The sequence below is a fragment of the Malaya genurostris genome, chromosome 2 (assembly GCF_030247185.1).
Source record: "Malaya genurostris strain Urasoe2022 chromosome 2, Malgen_1.1, whole genome shotgun sequence".
NCBI lineage: Eukaryota > Metazoa > Arthropoda > Insecta > Diptera > Culicidae > Malaya > Malaya genurostris.
Genome location: NC_080571.1, coordinates 216,246,281 through 216,260,707, shown reverse-complemented (window position 1 = coordinate 216,260,707; position 14,427 = coordinate 216,246,281). Strand labels below are relative to the sequence as shown.

The window sequence follows — 14,427 nt, the reverse complement described above, 5'->3', positions numbered from 1 at the left end:
TGCATAATGAAGGAATTCTCAATTTATATACGCAAGTTAACATTATTTCGTTTGAAAGAAGAGTAAAAATATCAAAACTAAAGACGAATTTTTCAATCATTTGATATTCCAGCATTCATAATTGAATAATATTATATTGAACATTTCTCTTATTTGATTCTACTGGATTTGAACTATTGGATCTATTGTACTCAAAGAAATAGAAATAATTCATCAAAACTGAAATAACTAATATTGATGCTGAACAGATATTATACTATTTCTTGATTCCTTCAATGAAATATGAAGAATATATCAAGTATCGCTAAACATCAATACAAAATATGATGGTAGAGTTTGTTATTATTCTGATCTCCGGTAGAATAGTTTCAACCAAGAATTGGTCTCACAGATATATGAACATTATCCACATGAATTCATGTAAAGTGTCGTTATTGAGACAAATCATAAAACCTTCTCACAACAACGAATGTTTCCAGCATTCTAATCGCAAATTGACCCATATATTGATAAGCACCCTTACACGAGAACCGGTAATGTAATTATTAAAAAGTAATGACATTTTTAATGAACGTGTAAGGACAGTAATGACGAAATCTTTTGTTGGAATGCATTAACTAGTCGATTATAAACAATGACATTAATGGTCCTCGTGTAAAATCCCCTGATAGTTTCGGTTGTATAAATATGTGCCAATCAGCATTTGACCATATTTTCTTGTTCACAATATAGAAGTAACAAGGTATCACGTTCCCCCCGGCGAATGACCATTAATGGTTAAAACCAGGGTGAAATAAAATAACATCAATAATAACAAGGCAACAGATTTTAAGTACTCCGATTTGGATGAAACTTTTCCACATCCTTGGTTTATTTTTATTTGCAATATTTTTACTTTGAACTAGTTATGAGAACGTCTAATGTAAACTCACGTTAAACGTTAAAAAACGATTAACGTAAATTCAAAAAGAAGAAATTACAACTAAAACAATTTGTAGTAATTTACAAAATTTAAAGTTTTTTCATGTAAATTTGTCATTTACCCACTAGAATATGATTTTAATCATTTAGGGGTTAGCCAAATTTTGTGCCAAGACATAAAGCCGTTTTTATTATTTTTACGTTTCGTCTTTGATTCATCAGTGCAGAGCAGTTCAAATTGAACTGCTTAGTGTTAAACTCGGCAGTTCAATTTGAATCGCTAAGCAGACGTAAAGTTTCTGCTACTTACAGAACACTTTTCGTTTTGCAACGAAGTGCAATGTCTTTTCTGACGTGCCGAACGAAAACGTGTTTTCGACTATTTCTGGCCGATGCAGGTTTAGGGGTTAGCCAAATTTTGTGCTAGGGCACATAACCGTTTTTATTGTTTTTACGTTTTAATGCTTAAGAGCAACATACTTTTTCATACCCACCTAACAAAAAGTTCGGATAAAAGGAACTGATTTGGCTTAAGTTCCTTACGAGGTTCATGAATGTCATTCTAAGCAGCCCGTTTTCAAGTAATTATCTACACTTCGCGCGACACAACCGAACGATCTTTTTGCAGCTTTTCGAATACATTGTTCAGCTTCTATGCAACGAGAAAGTTCATACTGAACTTGTTCTGTACTTTCTAGTTGCCAGTGTTTCGATGCAAATGACAACTCACTTTCAAAAGCTATTTAAGTTGTAACGTGCTAGACGTGAAACTATTCAAAGTGATCAGGAGAAACGAGCACAATAATTTTGGAATGCTTCAAAATTGGTCACCAAAGTAGCAAATGAAACTTATTGAAATTTCAAGAGGTTCTACAATTGTTTTAGAAATGTTTTTTTTATGTTAGATAAGATCAGAAAGATTTTCAAATATATTAAAATCGGTTGTGCAACTTATCACTGTTAAGTTTTACAATACTACCCAAAAAATCACTGTAGAATAATTTAAGGTACATCTGAAACAATTGTGCAGCAAATCACCAACTTGCCCACGTTGCACTAGCAGTTGTAGAAGCTCAGCAAAAATTTTCACATCGTCATGTAAAAACTAAGTACCTAAAACAATTGTTCAACTTATCAAAAATTTTCCAAATGACTGTCATGATTGTATCCGACTCAATATATGCCGAAATGGTTGTTTATCTCTTGTGAAGAAAAAAATAGTGAAATTATGCTCTCCGTAAGGCAAAAAATGGTAAGCCGAATTGAAAACCTCGTAGTAAAAACAATTTTACAGTCTTGGTTGTCTCATGAAATATTAGGTCGGTGTGTGCAGATTTCTTCATTTTTAGAAACACAATTCGAAACTTGCAAATAAGTTGTACCAGATTTATCTGCTTAAAATGAGCGGTACTTAGTTTTGCCAACATGAGAATATTATCATAAAAGTTCCAGAAATACAGCATTACATATGCAATGAAAACAAAAAACAATGAGGTAATTTGTATCCGGTTTTTATCTCACGAAAAAAATGAACAGACCTGACAACACTTTTTAAAGATATTGAAAGAAAAGTTAAGTTCATCATAGTTACTCTCCTAGTTATATATTACCGCTTGAGCAACTTGTTTTTGCAACTAAAGCACATGGGCTCACCAAAATAATACCTACAGTGCGTATCACAAATGTCGGGTTCACTAAGATGAATGACTAAACTGTAGTGTTGTTTATGTCAACTAGTTTGATAAATATAAAATCAACTATTTTGATAAAAATAAAAACAAAAATTTCTCTTTTTAATATTTACACGTTTATATTTTCTTTTATTTAGGTGAAATAAATCATTACGTTGGGTGAACCATTTTCTTTTCAACACACTGTTATCCTCGATGCCATATTGAAAAAAAAATTGAAGAAATTTTTTTTCAAGATTTTTCAGATTAATTGTAACATCAATATGATTAAAATCGTCTGAAAAGATGTATGAATGTTTGATGGCTTTCTTATACATATTTTGAACACTATTCCGATAATATTAATTGAAAAGAATAGATTGTTTTTTTTTCATAGAAATTGATGTGCAATCATCAAAACACGTACATTCAAAGGCGCTTGAAAATTTCAGGCGTACGAAAACATGTTTCACCACAAAAATGCAGTTCGTTGACGATTTTCTATTTACTAACACATAAAAGATCAATTCTACAATATGTAGTATTACCATTTATTTATGTGCAGAATATTTTTAAAGTTTCATGTTTGTGTTACGAGCAGTTGTTCTGAAAATCAAATGTGAAACTTATTCATTAGAGATTATGTTTGCTATTTTTTGTAAACATCAATTCAATTCTTGTTTACATTACGTAGTAGTTTCCATGAGTTTCACAATCGTTTTTTCGTTGATTTAATAGCAGCATTTGTAATGGGATCGATGCATGAGTTTTTGTATCAGTTGCACAATAATTGTGAATAATTGTTCGTATCAACGTAAGTACTTAAAGATATGTTGCACAACAAAGAAAAATTGCGCTTTTTCCATAACACAACAGTTACTAGAATAATAATATAAACTAATTTGATAAATTGCACAATCAGTAGAAAAATGCAGGACAGCAACTTAACGTGTTACTTGGGCAGAAACTATGAGTGACGATCGTTAGAGGAATCAGAATTATCGTGCCTATGCGGTGCCGGAACATTTCGGATTCAACATTATTTCAAACCGTTTTAATAAAAACGTGAATAAATTCCCCCCTCCCTCTTTTAAAATCATGTTATGCATCATTACTTCTCTCTGTTTCTCTTTTTGTAGTCTACAAAATTTCCAACCGTGGCTTACCGAGGGCCTCCCTTGACAATGACCAGCATGCGGGCCACTCGCCGGGTCTTCGTGACCCAAGGGTGTTCCCCGCGGATGCGGCCACCATCGATATGTACCAGCGTCACCGAGATAAGTTCCAACCCACCAACCATTGCCGACTACCATCTGGAGGCAGGATTTCCCAGAGTAGATCAGATCAATTTAAATAATACTAGTTTTAAGTAAATAGATGTTTAGAATTAGAAAATGCTCTCGGCATCTTATAGCTCAAGCAATGTGCCTTTGAACTTATATTATTGAACAAAAAAGTTTTTTTCAATAGACAATTTTGAGAATAGGCTGTGAAGTTATACGTAACTATTTGTAGTGAAATGTGACAGATATCCACTAAATATAATGGCGATAGAAAATGAGGACGACGTCCTTTTATATAATTATAATATAGATTTTAAATAATTCTTTTTTTATAATTTTAACACTATTGTGAACAAATTGTTGATATTATTTTAATCTTTGGAGTCCGGAAAGTGAACTTTTCTGCTCCATTTTGGACAATACGCCAGCGAAGCATGCACCTCCGAATATGCTTAAATGTCACGTGCTACAAGCTAATGTAGAGCCCACTCAAATTACAAATCCACGTGGTCTTTCACTCACTGAGCACTTTACCTATATTTAGCACTAGCAGTATCTCTGCTGCACATTCTACGCGCACGATTCGCATAACTTCATCTCAATCTTGCATTTGAACTAAACCTTGTACTTTTGAAAGTTCATAGTCCGATTGCAAGATCCGTCACCTTCTTTATAGATAGCAGTACCGATTAAACTATTCTACTTTCTCCTTCTTACATCGATTACATTGCGGCGGTTTTCACGAATGAGCAGTCGCCGCCGTCGATCGTGAAAGTGACATTACTGAATCTTCTTGGTAGTGTTTTTTTTACTCACAGCTTTTTTTGTGGGAAACCGATCAACAGAGTATCCAATATTATGCAATTTTGGTTCTACTGAAAAAATGCACTAGTTCATCTGCTGTAATGTTGCATGACTAAATCTACGTATACCGCATTGATTAATTCATCCAACCTAATTGGCAACGACTTTTGTCTCAAAGAATAACTTTTCCGCATTCTCTATAAACGAACACCGTTGAATTTCTAGTTTAAAATATGCCGGACGACGACACCATACAACAGCGGTTAGGACTTCACTTCCAGAAACCGCTTGATTTGCGTAAAAACGTACACTTTTCGTCTGCGTTTTCAACTGTTGTATCTCGCGAAACCGATGTCTTCTAATGGTGAAAATCGCATTTCTATTTATATAAACTACACACTTACACTCATCTTTTGAACCCGTAGTACATTCCCGGGAGCACTATATTAATAAAAATAACTTTTTTCTGCTTTCGGTCGATCGAATCAATTTTCCTTTCAGATTTCAAGAATTATCCTCCGCCAAATAAGCAGGAAATCGATCGCAGTATCAATTGTCGAACAGTGCACTATCGAACGGTACCGGTTGGACAGTGAATCTTCCAACAGTTCCCTGGGAAATTTTATATAACCCCGCGAGACCGTAATCGAGAGAGGTTTGCACGCCCAGACGTCTCAAAACTGACTGATCGTGGCCGGTCGTCAAGTTGCGATCGGTCAGCGCTCTGTTCTGGTACGGAAAATGGGACCGAACTGTTTCGTTCAGTTTCAATCGGGGTGTATTTGATTTTCAAAGCTGGGAAAATCTTTGTTTTTCTTTATCTGTTCGCTAGTTGCAGTTTGACAATACTTGTGACATGGCTCCACCAGATTGGTAGTACCACGCGACTCCATTGAATTTGAGTTACATTTCAATGTGCTGGTCTGCCATTTTTTACAATTACTAAAAAGAAGCAAGAAATATTGTAAAAAAACCTCATATCGCATTCAACTCCACATACCAGACGAGTATTTCATCTGGATACTATTTTCTTGTTTTGGACATAAATAAGAGCTTTCTAGTCACGGTGTAGCTTTTTGTCAAGGTTTGAATGACTGAAGGAGCTAGAAAGCGGTGAAATTCAAATGGATGTTACTATTTTGTAGCTTGGTTAGGGATATGTCATTCAACAATTTTAAAAGTATTATGATCTAGGATAAAGAGGTAATGTTCTCAAGAGTTTCGCATATTGGCGTATCTCATGGTTATGATTAAATTACAGAAGGCACTAGATTGGAGGAGTAAAGTAATGAAACCAAGCGTAAGCGCGAACGCTGGTAAAGGAAAAGGTAGAAGTGAAGCTGAAAAAGTTCACTAATGCTGCCGAAACTAAGTCCAAAATAGTTAAAAAGACTCAAATACCAAGAAGGAGAGTTTTTTCACGTACCAACCTAATAAAAAATTATGCATGCTAACTATTTTAACTATTGAAAATGCTTATTAATACATTTGATGTGTTTCACGTTTTTTTAAATCTCGCCCAACCTACCCCGGCTCTGGAGTTGGTTGACTAATTTTTTTCTCCGCATTTGATTGTTCATAACTATTTTCCTGATTTTTATTCAAGAATGAAAAAAATCACACATGTGCTCGGAAAGTGTATAGTATTCATGACAAAGTAAACCGTTTATCAAATTGTCTAACCAGAAAGAGTAAAGAAATTCCGAAAGCGAAACTCGGCCAACCAACCTCGGTCTCCCCTAATACAGAAATAAATATGTTGCTAGCTTGTCTACGTTACCAGTTAATGATTTAAAGACAATTTTTATACAAGAATCTTTTGTCAGTTTTTTTAATTTACGAGATACTCTCCTCGACTCGACGCTCAAATTCCGACAGAGCCCAGGAACTCTACTGTGTGTAATTTTTCAGGAATAGTTGGTAACCACAAACAAACAGACATGGCACTATAAAAAGAGTAGAATACCATCGACCCTCCTGAGGGACTTTGTTTAAAACTATACTTTGAAGGTAACAGTTACCTACATTTTGAGCTGCTGAACATATCATTCGAATCGGAATTGTTGAAGGTAACTTTGTATCGTGTTAGTACGGTGAAAATTTGAGTATTTCGTGGGAAAGAAAGGTTTTTTCGTCTGTACTTTGACGACTTCACGTTGTCACGCAGCGAGGTTTTCACTTGTAGTTCAGTGAAAAGAAAATCCATTGGACTATAAACGAAAATTCACTGGCAAAATAGCCTAAGTTGCTGTGCGATCAATCGGTGTCATCTTAAGTGTGATGACGCCACCCAAAAGTGAAGAAGAAGAAGAATTTGGCTGTAACTTGACTGTATGAAACCATAAAATTATACCATTGAATTTAAACGAGGTGTCGAAGTAAGATCCACTTTACATTTTTGGAGAATTATTTACGGCACTTTCTAAACCGGCATTCAGGGACTAGCATAACCCACAACTGTTCGAATGACCGTGAATTAACATGTTCATCGCTTCGGCAAGCAGAGATTAGAAAGCTGAGTGTCTGTGGGTGTCCTCAAGGTGGTGTACTATCCCCACTTTTATGGAACCTAGTCGCTGATGGTTTGTTAAGGGGCTGGGGTCCACTAGGAGATTGATAGTACCTATTAGCTCTCTCCGGACAGTACCAGCCTAGATGCCGTGTGGAATCCGGCGGAAAAAAATGAACCAAGAATAGATCCACTGGGTTTCTGCTTCCATGTCGTAAAAGGCGACAATTGCAGGAGTTTCTTTTTCCTTTCAGTTGTCAGATATTTTCAATATTTCACTTCTGATGACTCTATTTTACTAAATTATCTCTTCATTCAACCTATAAATTTCCGTCTAGCTACGGAGAAAAGTTTTATTTAGAATGTTTTCTTTTTCCATGTTATTGATTGTCTTTCAGGATTATAAAATGAATGATAAAAATCAACTATTGCACAAATCCGTTGATATTACAAACTTAATAGCAGAGATAACATATATCGGTATATTGAATACATAGTAAAAAACACTTGATATTAATATTTCAAACAATAAATTAATATTATTCTCGGTAGCCGACTGCCCAGATCAACCAATATAACCATTTAATAATTTTAATAAATAATTAAAATAATAAAGCGGAAATAATACAGAATCAAGACGCGCGTAAAATCTGTTGACCTTTATTTGGTGATTTAAAATGATTTTATAACAACTGTTTAGAATATGTCAATGCAATGAATCAACTATTTTGTCTAAATCCTATTCACTCGTTTATTTTGTATCACGTAATTTCATTTATAAAAAATAGGGAAGTTTTTATACTTTACGCGATAGTATTGCAAATTTTTCTTCAGTTTCCTCGAAAAAAAGCTGTGAATCAAGACTTCCCGGAACTTCAATATAGGATATTGTTGAAACGTTCACTCGGGAAGTCAGTGAGTTTAGTGGTGCATCCGAGCATCTTGAAACCGGAACATGTTGAGTCGCGCGCGAAACCAATACTGATTTTTTTACTAACAAATATCCTTCTCCCGTGACACGTGGAGTGCGCAGTAGTATATACGGCCTCTAGTAACAACAAGTATTGGACTAACATCCCTTCCCATTCCTTAGACGATCTACGTTCGGGCCTGGCCGGCGCCGGTACTGATCAATGAATTCTGGGATTATCAGAAGATGTACATTGAAGGATGATTTACCAGTCCCAGGTCGGATCATCTAGAAACTCCCTGTACAATTTCAGCTAATCCCGATCAGTAACGGAGTAGCAACCAGGGGTGGTCGCTCAAGCTCAAGCTCAAGCTAGTCGCTGATGGTTTGTTAAGGAAACTAATGTCGTTTTTCATTGATTCCATTCGCTCGGTGCCAGTGTTTTGCCTTGACAGCCGATCAATGAAACGGTTTTGTAAAGTTTGGTTTGCACGCATGCTGCTCGGAAAAGAAAACGGGTGCAAAATAGTTGCCCGCGAATTGCCCCGAAAGTGCATTTTTTTTCGTGCGGTGCAAATCAATGAAACACAGTGCACCTGTTTTGATTGCCCGACTGCACGAAAAGTGCACGAATCGAGCAAAACACTCCACGAGTGTTCTCAATGAAAAACGACATAAATAACCTTGGATTTCCGACTTATGGTTTTGCCGACGATTATCATATATTGATGACTGGTATAAGCATTAACACTCTCTTTGATTTAATGCAGCAAGCCCTGCGATCTGTTGAACAATGGTGTTGTCAGGTTGGACTATCTGTAAATCCGGGCAAAACATCAATGGTGCTTTTCACTCATCGTAGGATAATCACAGGAGCTCGTCCGTTGCAGTTCTTTGGTTCAGAGGTCACTGTGGTCGATCAAGTTAAATACGTCGGGGTTATTCTTGACTCAAAACTGAATTGGTCTGCTCACATTGATTTCAGGATTAAAAGAGCTTGCATGGCTTTCGGCCAATGCAGACGAGATTTTGGAAAATCATGGGGACTCAAACCCAGATACATTCATTGGATCTACACAACTATTGTTAGACCAATTTTAGCATATGGATGTCTTGTATGGTGGCAGAAAGGAGAAGTAGCGACAGTTCAGTCAAAGCTAAATCATCTCCAAAGGATGGCGATGACAGGAGCATTCACGACAACTCCTACTGCTGCTCTAGAGGCGCTACTGTGCATTAAACCACTACATGTGTTCCTAAAACAAGAAGCATTATCTTGTGCATACCGTCTTAAGGTTACAGGATTTTGGAACAGTAACCCATTAGATTATGCTACCAGCCACACTCGCTTGTGGTTACGTGGGATGAGTATTTACTCGCTCCTAGTGACCTAACTCTCACATGCAGTTTTCCTTTCAAAACATTCAATGTGAGCTATCCTCTTCGTGAGGAATGGTTGTCTGGTTGTCTGGAACGACAACTTGATGAACACATAGTTTGTTATACGGACGGTTCTCTGTTGAATGGTCGTGCTGGTGCTGGTGTCTACTGTCGTGAAATGAGACTAGAGCAGTCTCATTCACTTGGTAAATACTGTACTGTGTTCCAAGCAGAAATCTACGCGATTCTGTGTTGAATACAACCAGCACTTCAGCAGAGAATCTGTGGTAAACGAATTTATTTTTGTTCCGACAGTCAGGCAACTTTAAAAGCACTCAGTTCGAATGATTCACGGTCGAACCTAGTGATCGCATGTTGAACTCAAACTGAAGACCTCAGCATTTCAAATGCTGTTTACTTCTTATGGGTACCCGGCCATTCTGGTATTACTGGAAATGAATGGGCTGATGAGTTGGCTAGAGCTGGTGCAACGAATGATTTCGTTTGTCCTGAACCAGCTTTACCACTTTCAACTAGTTGAATAAAGCACAAGATTCGTTCTTGGGCTGCATCCAAACATGCCAGCTACTGGCGCAGCTTGCAAACTTGCATTCGGACAAGAGCATTTCTACCAGATTTAAATCTGACAATGTCAAAGTGTCTACTGCATTTCTCCAAGCATCATTGCAGTATTCTTGTCAGAGCTCTGACTGGACATTGCAAACTCAATTATCACATGGCTACTATTCAACGTGCTGAATATTATTCGTGTGATTTGTGTGAATGCGATTACGGTACTTCATATCATCTGATATGTAACTGTCCCGCATTGACGCAACTACGTATCCGGGTTTTTGGTTCTCCATACATGGTTGAGTCTTTGTATGCGGAGCTAAAATTAAAGGATATTCTCTCGTTTCTCACCCAATGTGGTAAGGAGCTATAGTCAGAAAGGTTAATCGTTCTTCCTGGAGTGAATGAATCTTTTCTGTATTCACCTTAAATAGGGTTTAGCAGATTGTTTGGCATTCTTTAGGGGGTACCGAATTTACTTCTGCTCGTACATACTGCGAATCGTTCTGCATTTTTCCGGGAGTGCAGAGTTGTGTCGCTTTTTTAAGATCTCTAAATCCTCTCGGGGTGGAGGTTTTATTAACTGTGCATCGTTCATCAGAAAGAACGCACATAGTAACAAACCTGAATATGTTTTACAGGTTCGGGACCTCGTAGAGGTTCAGAATTTACTTCTGCTTCCACTAAATGTGATCCCCAGCAGATTGTTCAGCATCCCTTAGGGGTGCAGAATTTACTTCTGCTTTTATGTGTTTTTGTGTCGTCAATTTTTCCCATCCTCCTAGTCCAACCCTTACCATTTCCTTTCAATCCTTCCTTCTTATATATCGGGAAAATGATGCTATAAACAATTTGATGGCAAGGCACAAATCTCCAAATATCAAGGGAAACGCGCAATTTGAGCCAATTTGTTCTGATTCCTGATAGATCCACTTTACAGTTTTTGAGAATTATTTACGGCACTTTCTGCACCGGGATTCAGGGACTAGCATAACCCACAACTGTTCGTATGACCATGAATTAACATGACGAACAAATTGGAACTGTTTTGAGCCCAACTTTAAGATGTTTTATGATTTTGGTCGGAATCGGATAATATTCAGCAATTTTGAATGGGACCATGAGTCTTTCAATTCTTGTTTATAAAAATCGGTTTTTAGAAGTTCAATTCGACTCAGGGATTTTATATGATGCGGAGATTTTGGATCAGTGTAACCATATTTGAAAAAATCGTAGTGTGAGGTAAACAAAATTTTTGAGTAACTTCCGGGATCGAAAACTGAATAATAACTGAAATAAGTTTATTTGGTCATCGAATTTACAAACCTGATAAATCCGATCCTGATCCTGATAAATTCATATCAAATTTACATCATAACACTAATCGCCCTGTATGTCTGGAACCGGAAATCGGGTATGCGAATTGAGGTTACGGAGCTATAGGATGATGTGTGTTTAAAATTGCAAGCGGTCATTTAGAGTGACGACACAAAAAAGGGAAAGGTTCTTCTAAATTGGACTCATAACTGTTTCCAAATTAGTATGGTTAGGTTTGTTTATTCAACTCGCGATGTTAAAAAAAATAATATGAGAAAGGCATTAGACAAAACAGGCTTTTAAAGTTAATTTCGATCTAACTTTCGGTTCTGGAATTGCAAGGTGATGTTTGAAAAAATGAAAATTCAATAGTTTGCTTTTAAAAAAGAAAATTTAAAAATAAGCCAATTTCCCAAAGCCAGTTTATAAATTTCTCTAGTTCTCAGGTCTTGTAAGTTGATGACTAACTCAATCGAATACAGGTTCCGGATTCTACCACCGGAATTACTAGAAATAATGGTAAAAAAACTCAAAAATCTCGGTTGATTTTTCATTAGGGCGTATAAGCAAGTGACAGTTTCTCTTTAATCACTCTCTCTTTTGATTATTGTGATGTGATTGAAAAGATTTCCTTTGATATCACTATTCTGTTTGAAAGTCTAAAGTTTCGGGTATCATTTCATGCAAAAAGTTGAGTGATAAACGTGGAAACCGCTTGGTAATTAATAGAAGAGAAAGTAAACAAAGAGAAACTGTCACTTGCTTATACGCCCTTTTGAAAAAAATATCCGAGAAATGGAACTATATCCATTTTCTCCGAGATGTCTCAGAGGTTTTTTGTTCCCATACGAAATTCATGAATTTGATCCGGATCTGGCTTCCGGTTCCAGAATTACAGGGTGATGAATATAAAAAATCAAATAGTCGCTAGAGGCGATGGGACAAAGACATAAGAAATCATCTTAATTGGGCTCAAAACTGCTCCAATTGTCTGGTTACATTAGTTTATGGTCCTACAAATTAACTGCGGATGCAAGGTCCCCGGATTCCGATTCCGGAAGTACCAGAAATAGTGGTAAACCTAAACGTAACTCTCTCACTTTTCTCGAAAATGACGGCACCACTTCGCTCATTCTACAAGGTGAGCAGCTTCAAAAATTAGCAGCAGGAAAGGTGGCGAAATCAGGATTGATTTTTTCTAATTCCAATGAAACTTCGCACACGTTTTCGGAATGGCAAATCAGTTGTTTTGCCCTGATAGAGAGACCAATTTAAATCAAAACATGCAATTTCATCAAACTCGGAAACTGTAAATTGTTCGAAAATGATGTTAAAGACAAAGTTGTAGGAAACACTTTAAAAATATTATACACCGTTAAAATTAGATGAATTAGATATCGAATCAAAAAATCGATTCAACTATCTTTGAGAAAATTGGGCGGTAAAAAACCGCACGTTTTGTTGGAAACAGAAGTTACAGTCACTTGATCCTCGAACTTGATCAATGGCTCAATAGTAGTTTCAAGAGCCTAAGTTTGTTAAAATCGGTTCAGATATCTCTGAGAAAATTGGGTGAAAAAACATACTTTTTATCGGTTACGTCACTTATACCATTATATCTCCGAAACCAAAAATGATAGTCATTTGATCTTCGAACTTAATCAATGAACTAACAGTAGCTTTGAAACAAGACTAAGTTTGTAAAAATCGGTTATGCTATCTCTGAGAAAATTGAGCGCGAATAAAAACAACGTGTGTTTTTTCATTTAGGGGTTAGCCAAATTTTGTGCTAGTGCACATAAATGTTTTGTTTGTTACTTCACTTATACCATTATATCTCCGGAACCAGAAGTAAAAGCCATTTGATGTTCGAACTTGATGGCCCAATTATAGCTTTCGAGCTGATTTCGATCATGCAAATGAAAGAAAAACGGAGTAAGAAAAACGGCGCTCAAAACAAACTTTCAGTTCAATCTAAATGAGCTGATGAGCTGATACATTGAATCGATTCTCTTTAGTGAGCTGATCGATTTCGGAGCTACTTACCGGTATGAGCTGTTTCGCACATCTCTAAGTGAGCGTCGCACGATCAACATATCGTCTTAAAAAACGTGTTGCTTCGCTATAACTCAATTTATTTACACGTTTTGAAATAAAGTCTCTTCGTAAAGGTTTGTACTTTTACAATACTTTTTCATATTTTGTTTGGAATTTGTAACATATACTAGGTGCATGCTAAACAAACACCGATTTTGTCGATACCGAATTTCGAGTTCCGGATTCCGGAAGTACCGGTAATAGTGGTATAAAACTCAAAAATGGAACTCATTTAATTTTTTCATAAACAGCTGAAACGATTTTCACAAACATAGACTCAAATGAAATGTCTTATGGTCTCATAGAACGCTATTGAATTTTATGTGGATCCGACTTCCGGTTGCGGAACTACAAGGTAAAGTTTGTTTGAAGTTTCAAGCCGTCTTTTAAAGTGACGATTCATGAAAGGGAAACATTATTCCAAATTTGGCTAGTTCATGCCTGACCAAACTTTCTTGATTTTATTCAAGATTCAGTTAAAAATTTTCAAAAATCCCTTAGAAATATTCATAAAAATATGATTAATATAAGAATGCAACTGGCTAGATTAAAACTTTTGCACTTCAGACTTTAAGAAGAAGTTGAAATTGATATTGACCCACAGTACATTAATTAAATGAACTGATAAAACTAGTGTAATTAGTGCAAAATTAGCGAATTGAACTTGTACGAGTGTTAGTCAACGAAAGAACAGACAAGAGCACACATCGTACCACCTGCTACATACATATCGAATTTGTTTGACGAGGACCAGTTCGTAGCGCACATGTTACGATTGCAAGTAATTCTACCACGTGGCTCAGTGTTGATGTTTACCAATCAGTTTGTTCTATCGTGGTACGACCTCTACAGCGCAAACGCATTACCGATGACTCGAGTTTTCCTATCAGTCTAGTATTTATTACCAGCGTGTTTTCAAATTAATGTTTTTGTTTCTGCTTTACATCCTACGTTTTTCTACTA

At 36.4% G+C, this 14,427-nt stretch overlaps 1 protein-coding gene across 9 annotated transcripts in view; it reads right to left on the bottom strand.

Annotated features, from left to right (window-relative positions):
• The window catches only part of LOC131427537 (E3 ubiquitin-protein ligase lubel), a 52,616-nt gene extending 47,267 nt beyond the window's left edge, over positions 1-5,349 (bottom strand). For 8 of the 9 annotated variants that reach the window (XM_058590819.1, XM_058590812.1, XM_058590811.1 and 5 more), the window contains exon 1: positions 5,083-5,349. In XM_058590819.1, coding sequence (XP_058446802.1) covers positions 5,083-5,088 — 6 coding nt within the window. In that variant the 5' untranslated portion in view covers positions 5,089-5,349. Of the gene's footprint in view, positions 1-4,690; positions 4,835-5,082 lie in introns of those variants that run through there. The other variant, XM_058590814.1, reaches the window with a different exon arrangement.
• Positions 5,350-14,427: the final 9,078 nt, after the last annotated feature.